Source organism: Myxocyprinus asiaticus, chromosome 25 (assembly GCF_019703515.2).
Source record: "Myxocyprinus asiaticus isolate MX2 ecotype Aquarium Trade chromosome 25, UBuf_Myxa_2, whole genome shotgun sequence".
Taxonomy (NCBI): Eukaryota; Metazoa; Chordata; class Actinopteri; order Cypriniformes; family Catostomidae; genus Myxocyprinus; species Myxocyprinus asiaticus.
Window position 1 is genome coordinate 25483788 of NC_059368.1, and position 19243 is coordinate 25503030.

Genomic DNA, 19243 nt, shown 5'->3' on the forward strand with positions numbered 1-19243 from the left:
TACAAATGTGACGAGACTGCAGTATACCCAACAGACTCGTGCAGCGCGTGAAAGTCATTCTCGCATTAAAAGCCGGCAACGCTTTACTGGATGCATTTTCACTCAAACTGTAATGCTGATAATATCATTTGTAATGAAAAACAAACGATTAAATTAGAAAAATGCAAAACAGAAACATTTTCACAAGTGGACTCATACTTCGGAAAAGCGCATACATTTGCATGTTTGCATGGGACGTCGGCACAGCCATTGACCAGGAAAATAAAACATTGCACACTATGTCAAAAAGGTTGCTGATCCCTGTCCTAAACCCACGACAGATTAAAAGTCCTCTACATAAGAGTGACTCACATATGATCCGAAACACGTCTGCTGTTGTCAATCCACATTATGACATAAGCCTTTTAAAAAGGTAACGCCTGGATTGCAATTGAGTGGATGTATTTTAATATTATAACATTATAATATTATAAACATTATAATATTAACATTGACCTTAATCTTAAATTAAAATTTCCATAGTAAAACTTGCTCTTAGCAGATTTGTGAATAGCTTTTAAGCAAAAACTCTTAGAGAGGAACTCTTTGGAGTACTCCTAGTGGTGAGATAAAAATCTTCGTGAATATGGGCCCTTAAATCCTGATGTTGAAAGTCCATGACATGTTGTATGTCAACAACCCCTTACCATGAGTAAATGTGAGATTTTTAGAAGATTTTTTTTCTCTTTTTTTAGAAGATATCTACCTTTTTCCTTTTATAGTTGCATGTAAACTGATCTAATTAACAACACAATTAAATGGTAATCACAATTAGAATACCAATATAGTGTATTAAGCCCATAAGCCACTTCTGAAATCACACTCTAACAAGAATGTAGCATTTTAGCTAGGTGAAAGCCCATAGGGTGTTTGTGCCTGTGTGCATTTTGTGTTCGCTTGTGCTTATTATTTACCTCCCTTGAAGAGCAAACTGTAGGCCTACTTCCTCCTTTATTCATTAACTACTGTTCGGTTCATTTATTCGGGTTCAGACTTTAATAGCAGCCAGTGTTGTGGGTTTTGAATTTGATTTGCTTTATCTCCCCAGGGCTGGCTTCGTACATGGACTTCCTTTATCACATTGTTACTTTATGGTGATGTTGTTTATCTGTTCATAAGTTTCTCTCCCAAACTAATTCACAGTACTATCAGAATTATTTGTGTAATTAGGAGTCTGTTGACAAAGCTTCTTAATTCTATCACTCCACTGTAGTATGTAAGACCTTGCCTCAGATCAGCAGAACATGTTTGCGTTTGGCAAATTTTAACCTACACATTATTTGATGGAGTCATGTGAAACATTATAAATCTGCCTTTGGGTTCTTATATTTGCTTTGTTGATGCTGAATGGCTTGTTACATTGTTTCATGTTCCACTGTTCAGTCTCCTGATTCATATCAGTTGAAAAAAGGCATCAGTATTAGGTCATCTTTTCACTCAAATGTCACTATCAGAATGTGTCAAATATTGGTTGCACCTACTGATTCAGAAATGGACCATATAAACCCTTTAATTAGATATCGTCCATTTCTGAATAGGAAGGTTCCATGGATGTTAAAGTTAAGAGTGTTGATTTAATATGTCGTTATAATGCAAAATCATTCATACAATTGTAAGTGTGGCTTAAGTGTCAAATATTTTGGTGTATATGCAAGAAAGATACATTTAAGAGCGTATATCACATACAAACAGTTAAGAAAACTTAGAACTTCTGTCTGATCCACCATGTCTTAAATTATTTATTTGACAAATGCACATTTGTTGTGTATAATTCCTATGAAGTTGTTTATGATGATAATTAGTAATGGTAATGTGAACACTAATTTTGTTGAAACGTTTTTTTTTTTTTTTTTGGCTGTCATATCAGTGGTAATGAGTGTGTGAGAGTGTTAAGGCAAGAGTCATGGCATCGGGGGGAGAAACCTGCACTTCGCTTGAGGGCGAGAGGAGCGTCCCATTGGACATTGATGATGTACACATGCTGTTGCAAGGTCAGTCTTTAATGTAATCCAGAAATTGAGTTTGATCAGATTAATGACCTTTAACTTTCAAACAAGATTTGAGGTCTGTGTTTTACACTTGTAAAAGGAACTTAGCAATGATTTCAATCAAAATGAAATAATAAACTGACATCTAATTTTAAATGGATGTGAAGTCATTTAGTAAAAGGCCTCTCATGTGACACTTGCCCAATGAACAATAACATGATAAATGCTTTTTTCCCTCACCTGAGATCATCTGTTTGCTATTTCGTTTGTTCTGCTGGCTCTTTACCATTTGTGTTCTGCTCTCTGAAGTTTAGGGCAGGTGCCCAACCGTGTGTGGTGGGAATCGTAAACTGTTGACTCACCAAGTTTTCAAACAGAATCACATTCTGAGGGGGCGTGCTAAAGGTTCTGTGTTTAATGTAGAATAGTAAACAAAATTTGACTATGTTTTTCTAGAACCTGTTCATCACCATCTTAAGTACACATGATTCTGAGTACACAGTAACTGTAACCTGGCAGCTCAGGAATGAATCAGGAAAAAATAAGCCAGCACATAGAGCTTCATGTAATTGTTGAAGGTTCAAGTGACTATTGATAGGACTATACATCAATTTAAAAGGATAGTTCACACAAAAAATCATTTACTATGTTCCAAATCCATATGACTTTCTTTCTTCTGTGGAACACAAAGGTAGATGTTAGGTAAAATGACAAACTTAGTCACCATTTACTTTCATTGCATATTTTTGGTCTCCTTTTGTGTTCCACTAAAGACAGAAAATCATATGGGGAACTATGTCTTTAAGCCGTGTATTGTGTTTAACTGTACGACTAAAATTATTTCCAGTAAAATGTAATGTGCAATTTGGAATAATTATTAATTTACCGCCAATCTTTAGTTCAGCCCCATGATCTGTATCTGTTTTATACAACAAAGACCTTTGAACCTGAAGCTCTTGGTGTCCATTCCTTTCGACTTTCACTGCTGTGTGTTGGTCATTCCCTGTGTGTCATGTGTCACAGTGCTCCTGTCTGTTAAAACCATCTGTGTGTGCTGGACTCCATTCAGACAGTTAATGCTTGCTGATGCATGGTTGCCAGGCTACCAGTTGTTTGCTTTGACAACAGGGCCTGTCCTAAAGAGAGGCACTTTTGCCATTTTTGGAATGGCATACTACTCATACATACTACTACTCTTGCTGCTTCTGACATATTTATGTATACAAAAATAGTAAGAGCAGTATGGTAGTATGCCATTCCGAACACAGCCCTAGTCTGAAGTCATGTCTGAAGCGACATCACATTTTCAGGTCCACACATAACAAGTTGGCAGTTTCAGTTCGATTTTATGAATGCAAGCATTGTTCTGTGTTTAAATGAAACAGGTGGTGATCGTGCGAGTACATTCACAAGCACATTCAAAAATGCTCATGGATCAAATACATACACCAGAACAAACAGATTTACACTACCAATCAACAATTTGGACACAACTGGCTGAATGTATGTTTCTGATGATCTTAAAGAGCATTTGATGTAATTGCACGTGTAGCAATTCCGATTTTAAAATTTGTTCTTTGCCTAAACGTTTTTCCTTACGCAATTTTTCATTTATTTTATGGTAACACTTTACAATAAGGTTCCATATGTTAATATTAGTTATCTACATTAGTTAACATGAACAAACAATAAAACAATACTTTTATAGCATTTATTAATCTTGGTTAATTTCCGCATATACAATTTTTTTTTTTTTTTTTTTTATCAAAAGTTGTACTGTATATGTTAACGTTATTTAATGCACTGTGTACTAACATGAACTAACAATGAATACAGTAATTGTATTTTTTACTAACATGAACAAATATTGATAAATGCTGTAATATATTGTTCATTGTTAGCTCATGATACCTAATGCATTATCTAATGTTAATGAATGGAACCTTATTGTAAAGTGTTACCTATTTTATGTGTTTATATAAAATGGACTATATGGAGTTGTATAAAATACAACTCATGCAGTTTCTGAATGTTCATGTACCCTGAAATCGAACCCATTCTGACAAATTTTCTTAGCATATGGGGGCCCAAAGCGATATCCTACTTTGAGGCCTTCCAACAACACCACACCAGAGAAACTCTAAATGAGGGCAAGTTTTATGCCGAAATGAAGGAAAATGGTGTCTCTAAAACCCGTTTGAGGTGGAAACCACTGGCTGCTCAGAGATCAATAAGTTGAGCCAGGTTTGATCCTGCAACCAACATTCCCAGCGAATAAATGGTTAAGAATGAACGGCATGCTGGGTTTTTTATTTGCACACACACTTTTTCAACACAAGATTTTGGTCCAGGAATAAGTCAGATCTAATACAGTATTATGTTATTAACAGTGGAACAGGAACAGATTCAGAAGAGAACGTTCACAAACTGGATCAATGCACAGCTCTCCAAGGTAAATCCAAGCACAATACATAACTTACTGTAATGACTCTCATAAGATGGGTTTTACATTTTGATTTTGACATCTGAGTTGTAAATGGCACATAAGGCAATGCATTTCTTTATATTAAGAGCCCTTTAATGTTTATTTATCTTTTTTCATCACGCAAGATCTAAAGACTAATATTTATATTGCATATTTCACAGCAGACATCTTTTTCAAGGTCCCAATTATTTTATTTTATAAGATTACTATTTAATTGTAAGTTCAAGCACAGTTTGCATTTCTTCTGATGGTGCAGTAGCCACTTCACAATCAAATACAAAATAGTGTACTCTATAAACATAATAGAGTTAAACCGAGGGAGTTCGATTTCAAAATGCTGACTCACTGGCCAGTGAGGAAAGTCTGTACTACTGTTTCTGCCTTTGAGCTTGGCAAGGAGCTTGATTATTTATAGTTCCCCACCCTGCAGCGGTGAACTTCAGCAGGCTGTAACATGAGCCATGCACCTCGTCCACCACCACTTGACCACATTTCAGACACACGCTCTTGAACTCCTTGTAGCAAGTGATAACCTGTGTGGATCTTCAGTGGTATGCAGAGCAGTCTCTATATAGCTTGAAGTGTTCTTCCTTAAAGACAGATGTTGCATATTTTACATCAGGTAATAAAATCTTTGTATCTCTGTTCTACTTTTAAAACAAGAATATAATAATTCCAAATGTTTTTTTCCCCTCACCAAATGATATATTTTGAGAGAGTTGCACATCTGTCTACTGCAGTAAAAGACAGTAGATATTCTAGAGCAGAGGTGCCCAAACTTTTTACTGTGAAGGGCCAAAAATCGAACTTTATTGAGGGCTGTGGCACGAAAGTAAATGTTGCATTATATCAAACTATATTATTTTAAAGGTGTCATCTTGGACTAACAGTGGTGTGGATGCAGCATCATTCAGAATCAATAGTTTTCAAAGATGCCATTGTTGAAATTATCTATTCACAATCAGATATGATTAATTTAATCCAAGTGTAAAAGTGTCCAACAACAAGACTGTTACTGAGATAAAGCGAGTGATATTCAGCTGATCATGTGAATATAAATGGCAGCACCCTTGAGGGCGCCCCTGCCCCATGTAGAATAAAACGGCTTTTATAAGGTTACTGATATGTCCTCATCTCATGTGAGTGGTCATGATTTTATACATATGTATCAAAATTACAATTCATTTCTGTAGAAATAAACCTTTTTTTAATGGGGAAAATTACTGAGTGTTCCTTTTAAAATATAAAAGTTGCCCTGGTTCCCCTCCTTTTATGATTTTATAAAAATTTATATATATGACTCAGCAAAAAAAAAAAAGAAATGTCCTCTCACTTTCAACTGCTTTTATTTTCAGCAAACCTAACGTGTAAATATTTGTATGAACATAAAAAGATTCAACAACTAAGACAAACTGAACAAGTTTCACAGACATGTGACTAACAGAAATGGAATAATGTGTCCTTGAACAAAGCTGGGGTCAAAATCAAAAGTAACAGTCAGTATCTGTTGTGGCCACCAGCTGCATTAAGTATTGCAGTGCATCTCCTCATCATGGACTGCACCAGATTTGCCAGTTCTTGCAGTGAGATGTTACCTTACTCTTCCACCAAGTTCCTGGACATTTCTGGGGGGAATGGCCGTAGCCCTCCGATCCAACAGGTCCCAGACATGCTCAATGGGATTGAGATCCGGGCTCTTCACTGGGCATGGCAGAATACTGACATCCTGTCTTGCAGGAAATCACGCACCGAATGAGCAGTATGGCTGGTGGCATTGTCATGCTGGAGGATTATGTCAAGATAAGCCTGCAGGAAGGGTTTCACATGAGGAAGGACGATGTCTTCCCTGTGACGCACAGCGTTGAGATTGCCTGCAATGACAACAAGCTCAGTCCGATGATGCTGTGACACACCATCCCAGACCATGATGGACCCTCCACCTCCAAATCGATCCCACTCCAGAGTACAGGCCTTGGTGTAACGCTCATTTCTTCTACGATATACGCGAGTCCGACCATCACCCCTGGTGAGACAAAACCGCGACTTGTCAGTGAAAAACACATTTGCCAGTCCTGTCTGGTCCAGCGAAGGTGCGTTTGTGCCCATAGACGACGTTGTTTCTGGTGAGGTCTGGTAAGGACCTGCCTTACAACAGGCCTGCAAGCCCTCAATCCAGCCTCTCTCAGCCTATTGCGGACAGTCTGAGCACTGTTGGAGGGATTGTGCATTCACGGTGTAACTCGGGCAGTTGTTGCCATCCTGTACTTGTCCCGCAGGTGTGATATTCGGATGTACTGATCCTGTGCAGGTGTTGTTACACATGGTCTGCCACTGTGAGGATAATCAGCTGTTCTATCTGTCTCTCTGTAGCACTGTCTTAGTGCTCACAGTATGGATATTGCAATTTATTGCCCTGGCCACATATGCAGTCCTCATGCCTCCATGCAGCATGCCTAAGGCACATTCACGGAGATGAGCAGGGACCCTGGGCATCTTTCTTTTGGTGTTTTTCCAGAGTCAGTATAAAGGTCTCTTTAGTGTCCTAAGTTTTTATAACAATTGCCTTAATTGCCTACCGTCTGTAAGCTTTTAGCGTCTTAATGACCGTTCCACAGGTGCATGTTCATTAATTGTTTATGGTTCATTGAACAAGCATGGAAAACATTGTTTAAACCCTTTAAAATAAACATCTGTAAAGTTATTTGGATTTTTACAAAATTAACTTTAAAATACAGTGTCCTGAAAAAGGAACATTTCTTTTTTTGCTGAGTTATATATATATATATATATATATATAAACACACAGCCATTTTCAGGTCTCTCCAGTGATGTTCGATTTGGTTTAAATCTAGGCTCTGGCTGGGCCACTCAAGGGCATTCACAGACATGTCCCTAAGCCACTCTTGCGTTGGATGGTGAACCTTCAGCCCAGTCTGAGGTCCTGAGCGCTCTGGACCAGGTTTTCATTAAGGATATCTCTGTATTTTGCTGCATTCAGCTTTCCTTCAACCCTGATCAGTCCCCCAGTCCCTGCCGCTGAAAAACACCCCCACAGCATGATGCTACCACCACCATGCTTCACTGTTGGGATGGTATTGCGCAGGTGATGAGCGGTACCTGGTTCAATCTTTGTTTCATCAGACCAGAGAATCTTGTTTCTCACAGTCTGAGAGACCTTTAGGTGATTTTTTTTTTTTTTTTTTTTGTGCAAATTCCAGGCTTTCATGTGTCTTCCGTCTGGCCACTCTACCATAAATCCCAGATCGGTCGAGTGTTGCAGTGATGGTTGTCCTTCTGCAAGTTTCTCCCATCTCTTCACATGATCTCTGGAGCTCAACAAGAGTGACCATTGGGTTATTGTTCACCTCTCTTACAAAGGCCCTTCTGCCCCCGATTGCTCAGTTTGGCTGGGTGGCCAGCTCTAGCTAGAGTCCTGGTTGTTCCAAACTTCCATTTAAAAATTATGGAGGCCGCTGTGCTCTTGGCAACCTTCAGAGTAGCCAATTATTTTTTTTTTTGTAGTCTTCCCCAGATCTGTGCCTCGATACAATCCTGTCTCTGAGCTCTGCAGGCAGTCCATTTGACATCATGGTTTAGTTTTTGCTCTGATATGCATTTTCAGCTGTGAAACCTTATATAGGCAGTTGTGTGCCTTTCCAAATCATGTCCAATCAATGGAATTTGCCACAGGTGGACTCCAGTCAAAGTGTAGATACATCTCAAAGATAATCCAGAGAAATGGGATGCACCTGAGCTAAATTTTAAGTGTCATATCAAAGGGTCTGAATACTTATGGCAATGTGATATTTCAGTTTCTTTTTTATAAATTTGCAGTCATCAAAAATCTGGTTTTTGCTTTGTCATTATAGGGTATGGAGTGTAGATTGATGTGAAGAAAATAATAATTTAAAGCATCTTAGCATAATTTTTTAGGTTGAATACTTTGAGTGCACTGTGTGTGTGTATGTGTGTGTGTATATAATAGTATGTGTGTATATATGTGTGTATATATATATATATATATATATATATATATATATATATATATATATATATGAATATGAATATAAACATTACTCTGAAATCTGCTTAACTAATGCAATAAAGAGCTGCATCAATGGCATATTTCATAAAAATAAATTTGGCAAGGTGGGCCAAATCAAATGTCATCACGGGCTAACTTTGGCCTGCGGTCTCTGGTTTGGGCATCTCTGTTCTAGAGCTACGTGGTGAGTAATGGTCAAAGGTTATCACCCATGATGGTTTGGATATAACATTATGCCCTGAATGGTTAAAAATGGCTTTAAAGATATATCTGCTGTAGTTAAATGTTTTAAAATGTTAAATAACCACAATTTTCAACTAAGCAAGAGATATTACATGCAAGTACAGGTCATTAAAAGATGATACAAGACCCCTGCACAAAGCAACAATATTTCATGTCCATAAACAAAAGGGCATGAAATATTGATTTGAGTTTAAAGCACCACTGTGAATTTAAAGCTTTCAGTTAAAATAGTAATACGTGTTGCAGAGGAGCCCTCCGACCTCAGTCCAGGATCTGTTCTCGGATCTTCGAGATGGCACTCGACTGTTGGACCTACTCGAGGTGATGAGTGGCCAGTACATGGTGAGTGCTGAATAACACCTATCATGAGGTTCACAGAGGAAAGGTTATCGAGACTTAATTACAGAAATGTTAATGCTGCATGCAATCATAGGTATAATACAATGGATTTAGTTTTTTCCTTTACAGAAACGTGAGAGGGGTCATGGTGTTTTTCAGCAGAGAGGAAACATTGAGACTGCTTTGAACTTCTTAAAGAATAAATCAGTAAGAGGTCTTTTGTGATGCTTACTGGAAACATGTCTTTCAAAGAATGTTTAGCTGGCATTTTCAAGGACTAGAAAATTCACATTTAGATAAAATGATATACACAATTTGTGTACTCTCAGATCAAGCTGTTGAACATAAACATCTCGGACATCATAGAGGGAAAATCATCCATTATTCTAGGCCTGATATGGACTGTTATCCTGCAGTGCCATGTGAGTATAATAGTCCATCTAGATATGTATTTTAAAAATGCAGAAAATCCATATCATATATACAATACTGACATCTTCCTTTACCTTGACCTGTTTTTTTCCTTTTGTACCTAAACACCTTTAGCTATTTTTAGCAGAAACCTTTAGAGAAGTTCAAATAATGATGTAAATGTATGCAGGAAGCATATAGTATTTCCTATCTTAGATGACTCTTTTGTGTCAGAGAACTTGGGCTGAAACTCGTTTTGGGTACATACAGTGCATCCGGAAATTATTCACAGCACTTCACTTTTTCCACATTTTGTTATGTTACAGCCTTATTCCAAAATGGATTCAATTCATTATTTTCCTCAAAATTCTACAAACAATACCCCATAATGACAATGTGAAAGAAGTTTGTTTGAAACCTTTGCAAATTTATAAAAAAAAAAAAAAACACAATCACATGTACATAAGTATAAAGCCTTTGCTCAGTACTTTGTTGAAGCACCTTTGGCATCAATTACAGCCTCAAGTCTTTTTGAGTATGATGCTACAAGCTTGGCACACCTATTGTTGGGCAGTTTCTCCCATTCCTCTTTGCAGGACCTCTCAAGCTCCATCAGATTGGATGGGGAGCGTCGGTGCACAGCCATTTTCAGATCTCTCCGGAGATGTTCAATCGGGTTCAAGTCTGGGCTCTGGCTGGGCCACACAAGGACATTCACAGAGTTGTCCCTTAGCCACTCCTTTGTTATCTTGGCTGTGTGCTTAGGGTCGTTGTCCTGTTGGAAGATGAACCTTCGCCCCTGTCTGAGGTCCAGAGTGCTCTGGAGCAGGTTTTCATCAAGGATGTCGCTGTACATTGCTGCATTCATCTTTCCCTCGATCCTGACTAGTCTCCCAGTTCCTGTCACTGAAAAACATCCCCACAGCATGATGCTGCCACCACCATGCTTCACTGTAGGGATGGTATTGGCCAGGTGATGAGCAGTGCCTGGTTTCCTCCAGACATGACGCTTGCCATTCAGGCCAAAGAGACCATAGAATTTTGTTTCTCATGGTCTGAGAGTCCTTCAGGTGCCTTTTGGCAAACTCCAGGCAGGCTGTCATGTGCCTTTTACTGAGGAGTGGCTTGCGTCTGGCCACTCTACCATACAGGCCTGATTGGTGGAGTGCTGCAGAGATGGTTGTTCTTCTGGAAGGTTCTCCTCTCTCCACAGAGAAATGCTGGAACTCTGTCAGAGTGACCATCGGGTTCTTGGTCACCTCCCTGACTAAGGCCCTTCTCCCCCGATCGCTCAGTTTGGCCGGGTGGCCTGCTCTAGGAAGAGTCCTGGTGGTTCCAAACTTCTTCCATTTACGGATGATGGAGGCCACTGTGCTCATTGGGACCTTCAATGCTGCAGACATTTTTCTGTACCCTTCCCCAGATCTGTGCCTCGATACAATCTTGTCTCAGAGGTTTACAGACAATTCCTTGGACTTTATGGCTTGGTTTGTGCTCTGACATGCACTGTTAACTGTGGGACCTTATATAGACAGGTGTGTGCCTTTCCAAATCATGTCCAATCAACTGAATTTACCACAGGTGGACTCCAATCAAGTTGTAGAAACATCTCAAGGATGATCAGTGGAAACAGGATGCACCTGAGCTCAATTTTGAGTGTCATGGCAAAGGCTGTGAATACTTATGTACATGTGATTTTTTTTTTTTTTTCTAATTTTTTTTTAAAAATAAATTTGCAAAGATTTCAAACAAACTTCTTTCACGTTGTCATTATGGGGTATTGTTTGTAGAATTTTGAGGAAAATAATGAATTGAATCCATTTTGGAATAAGGCTGTAACATAACAAAATGTGGAAAAAGTGAAGCGCTGTGAATACTTTCCGGATGCACTGTAATTTTACCTAAGGACCTATTGTGTACCTTTTTAAAGGTTCCTTTATACTATATGTTTTGTTCCTCTGGAAAAAAATAAAATAAAAATTCTCCTTAATACAAATATGTACCCAAAACAAGGGTCTGAGTGTTATCTGAGTGTGTTTAACTCACTCAATTCAATATCTCATATAGCTTTTTTCAATATCGTCCAAATACAAGGTCTTGAAAAATTCCTGAGACATTTCCCCGTTTACCTTTTGCTAGTAACTAAAAGCTGTGTCAGAGATCTTATTGTACTGAGATAACAACCTTTGCGGTTCTATCATTGGAGAGAGCGTAACGGCTGTAACGGTCAACTAGCATTTTACAACATTTTTCTGATGCTATACAAATGAATGGAGACAGCCGTAAACTGACACCTTCCATTTACATTTACATTTATTCATTTGGCAGACGCTTTTATCCAAAGCGACTTACAAAAGAGGAAAACATAAGCGAATCATCTTAAGGAGACAGTGGTATGAAAAGTGCCATATTACAAACTTTCACTAGCATCAGAATAGCATTCAAAACAGAATAAAGTGCAGTTTTTCCAGTCGTAAAATGGTCAGTGACTTCTCTTACAAAACAGCAATTTTATCATAGTAAACTCCACACAGTTCACTCCAAAAGTTTTGTTTAGTGTAAAACATGTTGAAGATTAGCAGACAGGCAGTGAATTCATTAAATGATGAGCTGTTTCCTCACAAAAGCAGTTTATTCAGTGTTGTGAAGCATCTCCTTCATAGACGTCCATTTAAAAAGAATGGCATCTTGTCTCCTCGCCAGTGTACCGCCACTGAATGTCTATGGAACGGCTGCGTTAGGCTAATCTATGCTAACATTGTAGGCTTCACTATCAGAAGGGCTTTGGCTGTGTTAAATATGTTCCATTATACTAATTACTACAGATAGAGGAACTAGCCAGCACGCTCTCCTATGGCTCCCGATCGTCCTCTCTGGACTCTCTGTCCAGTCTGGATTCTGCTTCTGGGTCTGCAGTGAGCAGTCCTGTTCCTCGAAGAGCATCACCGCTCCATGCACGCTTCCGTCTCTCTGCTAGGAAGGCTCTGCTCCTGTGGGTTCGGGACCAGTGCCAGAAGTGAGCATTTTTTTAACCTTTTTTGAAGCCACAGTACATGCTGATATATTTCCACAGTAGGGGTGTAAATCGGACGTTTCGTCACAATACGATCTTATATCGATTCTCTTGGCCTGTGATCCGATATTTGCTGATACTTCAAAGTCTGCCGCGATACGATTTCGATTTGATTAGATTCAGGGCCCTGCGATCGATATTACGATATTATGTGCCTATTTTACACAATGAATTTTTTTTGCCCTCAAATGCAACCAAAATATAACTTGAATATTTTATTGAGCTCTCTGAAAAGTGCAAATGTAGTATACACATTGTGACATCCACAAAAAAATAAGGTACTTCAGATGTTGAAAAAATTATACAGATAATAATATAAATAATAACATCACACACAAGTGTCAATTGTTTGATTACAGCTTATTTTTCAGTTTAATCCAATTTAAAATACTTACCCATGACTTGTTTCCAACTATCCATGCAATCCGCAGTTTTCTTGGCTACAACTTCCACAGTTGTAATGAAAAATTCTGTTAGAGTTAACTGGGATAAATGTTAGTAAGTGTTGATGTGTAGATGTATAAAGTCTTATAACTGATGCTGGAGCTGAGCAGGTGTTTCTCTTTCCCTCGTTACTGCTGTTCAGAATGTCGCTGTTATCAATATTTTTCACATTGTTGAACTTCTCCATGGTACTTTTAAATAGCAAATTCTCATGTAAAATTCAAATGGGTCGCATGAGCAACGATATCGATGGAAGCCCGAATTATGAGAGCTCACATTTTAAGGAGCGCCCGGTTGATGTGCTCGCACTGATCCTGTCAATGCAGCTCAAGTTTCGCGGGAGGCCCAGTTGACACGTGCGCACGCCGCACAGATAGCAGAGCACAATTTGGCTTCAAGGCCCCCCTGCGCACATTCGTGTCCCACATGAAAAGCATAGTTAGTGCTCAAAGTGAAATGAATGTAATAAAGTTGCTTCATCGCCTGACGGAAATGTGTACGGACGTGGCTGACGTGAGAGTATTAAAATAAAGGTACATCTTAAAAAAAATTCTATATCGATATTTACGCATTGTTTCGAAAACATTGGATCAATGAATCGTTACATTTTGCACAGGGTCTATTTCTATTTCCTCTGTTTTCCTCCTCACTTTTTCCCTTTCATTCAGATTTTTCTCTAAGAGGATCCTTTAATGATATTCATCTTTAATTCAGAGTTGGTTGCACAGCCAGTGTGAGGGATTTTAAGTCCAGCTGGAGGAGTGGGGAGGTGTTCCTGGCCATCCTATGTTCTCTTAGACCAGATCTGGTGGACCTCTCTCAAAATCAGACCAGCAGCCACCTGGAAAAGCTGGAGCAGGCATTTCACCTCGCTGAGATGGAGCTGGGAATTCCCAGACTATTTGAGCCAGAGGGTGAAAACCATTAACGGCAATATTTCTTGGTCTAGTGTAATAGTTCTTAACTGGTTTTGCTTCAGGACCCAGATTTTACATTGGGTATCAAGTGGTGACCTTAAAAAGTACCAAAATTGATTATTGTAGAAAATTAAACAAACATGTCCTTAAAATCAAACATTGACATTTATGAATTTATTAAGAATTTATTAAAGGAATAGTTCACCCAAAGATGAAAATTCTCATCATTTACTCAACCTCATGCCATCCCAGAAGAGTATGACTTTCTTCTGCTAAACAATACTTTTTTAGAAGAATATCTCAGCTCTGCAGGTCCATTTAATGCAAGTGAATGGTGACCAAAACTTTTGAAGCTCCAAACACACATCAAAATAATCCATAAGACTCAAGTGATTTAATCTATGGGTCTGTTCCAAAACTCTCACAGTGGGTCTGAGAGAGTCCTCCGGAGGCAGTATTTTAAGTCATCATAGGTAAACTCCCGACGTGAAGGCTGTTCCAAAAGGTAGGTATCGTAATTATGTTGCCTCTTAAGAATATTGTTTTGGCCAAATTCTAAGATATCACTGGATGTAACCTTCCCCTGGTAGGCAATCCCAGAATGCACCGTGATGAGCTCGGTGGAACAATTAATCCAAGATGGCGGACGATGCGAGAGAAATTTAGATTAAAAATATACTTATTATCTGTTCAATACTGAAAAGTATCGATAAATAACAGTGTAATATGATACAAAACCGACTATTTTACCCAAAACGCCGTGTGTCTTTATGCTCATTAGAGGATTGCATTGTTCCTCTCGCGTCACCTGTATTGAAATCAGTTGCGAGTTGAGTGTCCTATTTGAATGATGCGTGGAGCTGCCGCCTGTTTAGAACGTTCCAAATCGCTCTCTTATGAGACATAATTTCAGTAAGGATGCTGCCATAGAAGACTGCTGCTTGTGTAGGCAGGAGACAGTCTGTTTGGAACAGACCCTATGTCTTCTGAAGCAATCCAATCAATTTTGGGTGAGAACAGACCAAAAGGTAACTGCTTTATCAAAATAAACCTTGACATCAGCAGTCTCCTTGGCGATCATGTCTTGCTTAAACTTCCTAGCGCCATCTAGTGTGCGCATGTGTCAAGCACTAGGAAGTGTAGTTAAGTTGAAATCATGATGTTGCATAGAGACTGCAATGGCAAGATGTACAATGGTCTGGTTTTGGTCTGTTCTCACCCAATTAGATTACTTCAGAAGTCATGGATTAAACCACTGCAGTCATTCGGATAACTTTTATGCTGCATTTATGTGCTTTTTGAAGCTTCAAAGTTTTGGAAAATTTGGAAAAATTCAATAAGCTTGTCTTATAAGTTTGAGTGTTTTATTTCTAAATGTCACTTGAATTACAATGATTTCATACTCATTGCCGCCAAAAATTTACCACACATTTACCACACAAGACATTGTGATCGGCACAAGACATGCTTGTCCCTGTTGCACTTGAACACATATTTAATGAAGTCTGGGTCATATTTTTGTTTACCTTGTGTAGTTTTGTTTCATGGTTTTTGAGGATGAGAGGATGTGATGCCTGTCCATGTTGGCATCTGTCTAATTTTGCCAGCTTCAACTAAGTAAGGATGAATATGTGTCAAAATACAGTAAAGTTGGATTGGATGCCTGGACTTTGAAATCAACAGCAAAAGATGTTTATGGGAAGTGTTTTCTCTGCCCTTTTAAAAGTAGATATGCTATTTATTTTGCTATCCTATGGATGATTATTTGGCTAGTTGCAAATTTGTTTTAGTTTTTATTTATTTATTCCCCCCCACCCCCCCTTAACAGACCTGCAAACCATTTTTGATGGTCATGGCCCATCAGTTGAGAACCACTGGTTTAGTGTACAGTGTTTATGTTCTTTAAAATGTTGTTGGGTTTTTTAAAATCTCTTTTTTTCTCAGACATTGATGTCAATAATCCCGATGAGAAGTCCATAATGACATACATTGCTCAGTTCTTGCAGTACTCCAATGAGCAGCCCTCAGCTGATAATGTATTTGAGGTAAGGCCACGTCCAAGTTAAAGAATAGTTCACCCAGGGGGGCCTGGGTAGCTCAGCGAGTATTGACACTGACTACCACCCCTGGAGTCACAAGTTCGAATCCAGGGCATGTTGAGTGATTCCAGCCAAGTCTCCTAAGCAACCAAATTGGCCCAATTGCTAGGGAGGGTAGAGTCACATGGGGTAAACTCCTCGTGGTTGCGATTAGGGGTTCTCGCTCTCAGTGGGGCGTGTGGTAAGTTGTGCGTGGATCGCAGAGAGTAGCATGAGCCTCCACATTCTGTGAGTCTCCGCGGTGTCATGCACAGCGAGCCACGTGATAAGATGCGCGGATTGACTGTCTCAGAAGCGGAGGCAACTGAGACTTGTCCTCCGCCACCTGGATTGAGGTGTGTAACCGTGCCACCATGAGGACCTACTAAGTAGTGGGAATTGGGCATTCCAAATTGGGAGAAAAGGGGATAAAAAAAATAAAGTTAAAAAAAAAGAATAGTTCACCCCCAAAAATTCATTATTTACTCACCCTCATGTTGTTCCAAACCTGTATGACTTTCTTCCATGGAACACAAAAGGAGATGTTAGGCATAATATTAACCTTAAGTCAATTCACTTTCATTGTATGATGTGATGAGTGAATTTTGACTGAGGCTAATTTTGAGTTAACTATACTTCTCCCAGCCAGACCTTATGCTATTGTGTCATTTTGTCTTTCTGGTCTGTCACATTTACTTTTCTCTCTCTAACCCCGCTTCCCCTATTTGAGGCCCACTGTCTTCGCTTCCATCTGTTATTTGTCGCCCCCTACTGGTTGGATACAACTTCAAACTCTGCTCTCTCTAGCATGCCTCTCTCCTGTCAACCTCCCTACTTACTTCACTCCTGCTGTTCTGGCCTCCCCACTGCACCAGGTACAGATGCCACACTGCGCTTATGAATTCTTCCACAGTTCACCTCTGTCAATTAATTCCAGAGTCAGTCTCTGTATGTCAGGACACTGTTTCACTGTTTCATCTGATGAATTTCTAAGTCTCTTGCCATGCCCTCAGGCTTCACCCAATCAGAAAGCCAGAGAGATGACATGCTGGCTACAGCGAGCCTATCATGAGTTACTGGAGGCGTGGACATCTACAGAGGGGAAGGGATATGCAGAACGATATCAGGTATGCTGAATGAAAAGTTGTAATCTTCACTACCCAATATATGACATGTTTTTCCGTAAGCCTTTTCTTTTGGATCACAAATAACAAATTTTCTGACAAGTCCTGAATGTTTTAATTCTGTACAGGCATTCCAGAACTTTGTGGGGACTTACTATGACCAGCGACGTCCAGTTATTCCATTGCCCAGTGCAATAAGATGCTCTGCTAAACCCAGCAAGGAGGAGCAAGCACTTAGAAAGGCTTGGGACATCATGGAGGAAAGGGTGAGATATTGGGTTTAGACATGTGGCCCACTGGTCAAATACTTCTATTGAATCATTTAAATAAATTCTTAATCTAATCAATAGCAACTGTAAATTGTGTACAAGATATTGAAGATAACATAGCACAATAAACACTCTACTGTAATACATGTTCAATAATTGGCCAGTTCCATATTCTGCAGCTCTGCTGACACAGTGCATTTCAAATTTTGGAGTTGTTGGGATTTTTTTCCTTCATGTTCAGTGTTTTCAGGGTTGATTTTATTTATTTGTTTATTTTATCAAAAACTGCTTCATCAGGGCGGAGCTCGCTTTATTTTGTTTTGGTATGTGTGTCTAAGTGAGAGCCTAGGATATGGATAAGTTGCAGAAATTGGATAAAGCCTATTCACAGTTTTGCTGACTAACCACTTTGCGGCGCTATGATGCTTCAAATTGCCACTGGACTGTTTTCTGGACCATAAAAAACTACCAATATGAGCGTACCAGACGGAGAACAACAGCCCTTTAAGTGTTAGTTGGAATAAAAATTAGTTCAGGCTAAACTTGTGCAGTTGTTGGCTGTCATAACAACTTTAAGTAGTTTATGATATCAACATGACTAACCTCTGGGCCATAGCTTCACAAAATCCAAGATTTTTAGAAGAATATTTCAGCTCTGTAGGTCCTCACAATGCAAGTGAATGGGTACCAAATTTTGAAGCTCCAAAAGCACATGAAGGCAGGATAAAAGTAATCCATAAGAATCCAGTGGTTAAATCCATGTCTTTAGAAGTGATATGATAAGTGTGGGTGAGAAACAGGATAAAAATTTAAGTCATTTTTTACAATAAATCTCCACTTTCACTTTCTTGTGTTTTTGCCGATTTATGTTCTTCCTGCATATTGCCATCTACTGGACAGGGAGAAGAATTTATAGTAAAAAAGGACTTGCATATTGATCTGTTTCTCACCCACATCTATCACATCACTTCTGAAGATATACATTTAACCACTGGATTCTTATGGATTACTGGATTATGCTGCCTTTGTGATTTGTGGAGCTTCATCATTTTTGTCACCATTCATTTGCATTGTGAGGAGTTGAAATATTAATCTAAAAATCTTCTTTTGTGTTCAGCAGAAGAAAGTAAGTCATAGACATCTGGTATGGCATGAGGGTGAGAAAATGATGAAAGAATTTTCTTTTTTTGGGTGAACTATCCCTTTAAAGCTCTGTCACAGCACTTCATATTAGCTGCACATTCGACAGCACCTGTGAGACAGTTGCAGGTCACTACAGTGTCAGCAAAGGCACTTAATTCTTAACTTATAGACCTCGGATAGAGTTTTATGAAATAAATCAAATGTTAGAAAACAGAAAAAGTGGAGGGATTCACTACAGGGACATTTGTGTCTGCATATTTTAAATATCTGGGGCATTTTTGTCACTTTTAATGGTATTTTTCTGTCAATCCCTGGTAGGAGTCTCTATGGAAATAAGTACCTGCGAAAATGTCAATTAATTAAATGATAACATTATTCTTAAAATAAAAGATCATACATTTATGCAAACAATCCTGCAGTTACAAGAGTACAGAACAGTGCTAGATGTTGGCTTGCCGGTCCCTCTGAACACACTGGGCCAGTGGCTTCAGCATATGGAGGCAGTCCTGTCTGAAGAGAACAGGAACACAGAAGACAGTGGTATTGCTGCCAGAGATGCCAGAAACAAGCAAGAGCAAATCAAGGTCATTGGGCTGCCATGTACTATTGTGCATACATGTGTTTTCCTGAATGATATGTATAGCA

General features: G+C 39.0%; 1 protein-coding gene across 1 annotated transcript in view; it reads left to right on the forward strand.

Annotated features, from left to right (window-relative positions):
* The first annotated feature begins 1942 nt into the window (after window positions 1-1942).
* LOC127415985 (nesprin-2-like) overlaps window positions 1943-19243 on the forward strand; it is a 119787-nt gene continuing 102486 nt past the window's right edge. The window contains 11 exon segments of the mRNA XM_051655070.1: window positions 1943-2030; window positions 4418-4479; window positions 9047-9142; window positions 9269-9346; window positions 9469-9565; window positions 12380-12566; window positions 13782-13981; window positions 15929-16029; window positions 17076-17189; window positions 17315-17452; window positions 19018-19182. Of these exon segments, the coding sequence (XP_051511030.1) occupies window positions 1943-2030; window positions 4418-4479; window positions 9047-9142; window positions 9269-9346; window positions 9469-9565; window positions 12380-12566; window positions 13782-13981; window positions 15929-16029; window positions 17076-17189; window positions 17315-17452; window positions 19018-19182 (1326 nt within the window).